A 3,868-nucleotide genomic window follows, 5' to 3' on the forward strand; every position below is an offset into this window, starting at 1 on the left:
TTCTCAGTATTTGCAGACTTGAGCGCATTCATCCATTTTGACAGTTTTTTCAGGTTCATTATTTGTGCACAACTGATAGATTTTAGAAAAATAGTATTTTTTTGGTTTCCCAATGATAGATGGGGCTAACTCTTCCAACGAGCATTTTTCATCTACAAGACTTGAACTCGTGTTCTTGTTTAAGGGGACTCAAGCATATACCACTTGAACCAACGTCCGTTGGTAGAAAAATAGTATATAGAGATTCATAAACTATCATCATTTTTTTATATAAAGAGTAATTTTGTATTGGAAAAAGATACATTTATTCAAATAAATCATATGGGCACAAGTTTTATAATTCTGCTGAAGTGCATAGACTTTGCTCAGATATTAAACTACAGGGGTTTAGGACTTTAGGGGGTTAAACTATGACATCAATATTCTATTTATTTATCTACGTGTTTGTTGAGCCCCATAATTTCTGTGTATATTGAATTAGCTGCAATTACTATAAAAGTTGACATACTTTACAGCTGCTCTGCTATAACTAGAAGTGATTAATTATCGACATACTCACGACCTGTGGGACAATTTCAAGTTTTCAATTTACTTTTTCGGTGCAGGCAAAGGGTTAGAGTCCTTGTTACTCAACTAATACTCTGACATTACACAAAAAATAAATAAATGTTTTAAAAAATGAGCTACAGTGCTAGTTCAACCGATGAGATTGTGATTTGGTTATGCTTTAGTAAATCCAAAATAATATTTGATTTATTTAACCAGTTAAAGTAATCAAACATTACTCATTTCTTTAGTTAACATCTTTGTTTTGATTTTCAAAACCGTAATACAAAACTGTCTGATATACAAGAAAACAACAGAATCTGCAGTCTCAGAGTCTGCAAAGTGCACACTTTACATTTAGCAGATATTGAAAATTAGTAGTTTGTTTCCACTTGCATAATCTGATTCTGATTTTAATAAAAATGTTTTTTTGAATAAATTTTGTAAATCAAAATGACAATTTCTGGAGAATAAATAGAAAAACAATAAAATAGATTTTGTGGGTACTAATTTATTTTCTTGAAATGGATGTTGTGCACAGTGTTGCTTTACAAAGTTGTTATGCTCATGTTAAATTAATCAATGATCCACCTTATACCATGATGATTAAGATAATTTGTCTTCACTATAGAGGAACAAATAATGATGTTATTTTTACAACTTAAATCCTATAATTAAAGAGAGACAATAAGTTTGAGAAATTGTGTTCCTCTCCTTTATTTTCTCCAATATGAAAGTTGTGGGGTCGATTGTATAGGATTGAAGATTTACAAATACCACCTTTGTTTGCTATAGATCAAACATGTACCTAAAAAAATATAAAAATCAGGCAAGAAGCTCCATTCAATCATTCAAACAAAGCCTGACAATGCCTTGTAAAATTCCAATAAAAAAAAGGAAGCATATAATAACATTATACATTATAATATTAAGCAAGGAATAAAAGCATAGATACAAAAGAGGTGCATGATTTAATGCAAGAGACATATCTATGATTAAAGCCACATGGCAAAAGCAATCATAGCCAGAATAGAAAATGTCATTAGCATTATTGAGTTGTCTCTGATCTTTTCTTCCTTTCCTTCTCCTTTTAGTTTCAGTAAGGTTTTTCTCCATAGTAATTCCCAGGAGGATCATAATTACATGTCATGAACATACCCTTATTACCACTGCAAGTAACACTAGCACACCCAACTTTCCTTGTTGTGCCCCAAACAATTTGAGTATAATGTCCACACATTTGTCCATAAGAACAAGAATTGTGCCAATAATTATACCATTGACGCTCTTCAACCCAAGCACTCACAGCTTGTGCTGGCTTCCACCCTGTGCCACTTCCCCAGAATATGTTCTCACCATATGGACCATTCGAGTGCTCTAGGGCGCAGTCGTTGCGCCTTTGATTCGCGTACCATTGCGCGTAATGCGCAAGCTTTGAGTCCCACACTAGTGGTCTTAGCCGTGCTGCGGATCGTGCAGCATTCTGTGGAATCAAGAACTGGTTTGCTAGGCTTCTTTTTTTCTTTTGGCCTGGGATTGTTGCATGGGTTGTTGAGACTAGTAACAGAAAAAGGGTGATGGTGAAAGAGTAATGTCTCATTGTAGTGGAATAATGAGGTAGTAGAGAGATTTGAGATGGGGAAGGGTACTCTTTGTGCTTAGTTGAAGGGATGTATTTCTATATATAGGGAGTTAAGATGAGAGTGAAACCAACATTGTCAACTTAATTGGGTGGCATCCATGGTTCTTGGAAGTAAGAGATCACTTGTCCTTAACGATGCATCGTTCTCTTTCTCAAGTCAATCACATGTTAACACACGAATAAAAGAAAAATTTTAAAAACAAAAACTGATAAAATGTAACAATCTGATTAGTTTGGGACATAGATTGTGACACTGTTTGAGATGGGTGATCTTTATAGTCATTGCAAATTATTACTTTTAAATATTACTACAAGAAACATATATTTAATTGGAAATACACTTCTATTCTTTTCTAAGCTGCAAAAATGAATGTTTTTTAAGGCAGAAGATTAGAATGAGAGGAAACTTGTGTGACAAAACACAGAAAACATAAAATAAAATGAAATGAAATTTATATTCTTATTAGTATTACGGTTTTACCTTTAATATCCAAAGAAGAAATAATTACTCTCTCTATTAGTGCATAATGAGTGTTTTATTTCTTTTATAAACTGCAAATTGGGGATTTTTTTGTTGAGCAACATCTAATAAACACAATCTAGAAATACTTGAATAGCATTAAAATAATAGTGTAAAAGTAAAAAAAGTCTTTATTATGACATTATTAATGAGGTAGAAATATTTCATTAGTTGTTATGACTATGCATGGTGCAGTGTTATATAAGTTTTATTCTTTTTTAATTACAGATCTGGTCCCATTTTTTAAGTCCTTTTATTACATTTTATTTGTACAATAAAATGTTTAAATTAGAGTGTTATATATAAACATTTATACATAATCATTGCAATATTTATTTATTTATCTATATTACTTCTATTTAAGAGTTGATTATCATTGGAAATAAATGATTGATAATATAATGATATGATAAAAAATCTTATATTGCCAATTTTTTTTCTCGGGGACTAAAAAATAATAAAATATATAAAAAAAATACTCTCACTTATATTGCTCTTCTACACTATCATTTGTCTCAAGAAAAATTTGTTTTTATAATCTCAGTCAATCAAACTTTAAAAAATAATATAAAATGTTAAACTATATTTTTATAATTGTTTTATTTAATTAAATGAGACTTACAATTGGTAAAAACATAAAGTTAAACAAATTTCATCTCCATCCCTCTCAAGTGTCATTATTCCACGTTTGTAGGCCAACGATGCAAAGATTCCTTTTTTTAAGCACATGAACTTGAAAGAAATTTCTGCAAAATCATGTGCAAAAAGTTCAGAACTATGTATGATTGGACAACGTGTAGAATAACCAGATTAAACTTTTGCATTTGGATAATTTCATGCTTCAAAATGTATGTGTATAATTAAGGACTGCTGGACCTTTAATTTTTCTATAATTTATAATATTGTTTACATTATTTTGACAACTAGTGTGTGATAATATTAAGTTGGGAATTAGGAGGATCTTATCAATGTAGTGCTGTATATAATATGGGTTAGTTACACTAAGACAAAATCTTTGTTCCTTCTTTTCCAATAAATTCAGACATGCTTTAATCTCTTTCATGTCAGAGAAATTTCATCAATTGATTGGTTTTTGGATGAGAAATCTGACATGATTAAGGTAAGTGAAAAAATAGAGATAAAATGATTTATTATAAAAA

General features: G+C 30.6%; 1 protein-coding gene across 1 annotated transcript; it reads right to left on the reverse strand.

The window, feature by feature from the left end:
• Nucleotides 1,497–2,234, reverse strand: LOC109355382 (pathogenesis-related protein PR-1-like). The gene has a single exon (XM_019598521.1). The coding sequence runs from the start codon at nucleotides 2,144–2,146 to the stop codon at nucleotides 1,643–1,645; it is 504 nt and encodes a 167-aa protein (XP_019454066.1). The 5' UTR covers nucleotides 2,147–2,234; the 3' UTR covers nucleotides 1,497–1,642.

The sequence above is a fragment of the Lupinus angustifolius genome, chromosome LG01, assembly GCF_001865875.1.
Source record: "Lupinus angustifolius cultivar Tanjil chromosome LG01, LupAngTanjil_v1.0, whole genome shotgun sequence".
Taxonomy (NCBI): domain Eukaryota; kingdom Viridiplantae; phylum Streptophyta; class Magnoliopsida; order Fabales; family Fabaceae; genus Lupinus; species Lupinus angustifolius.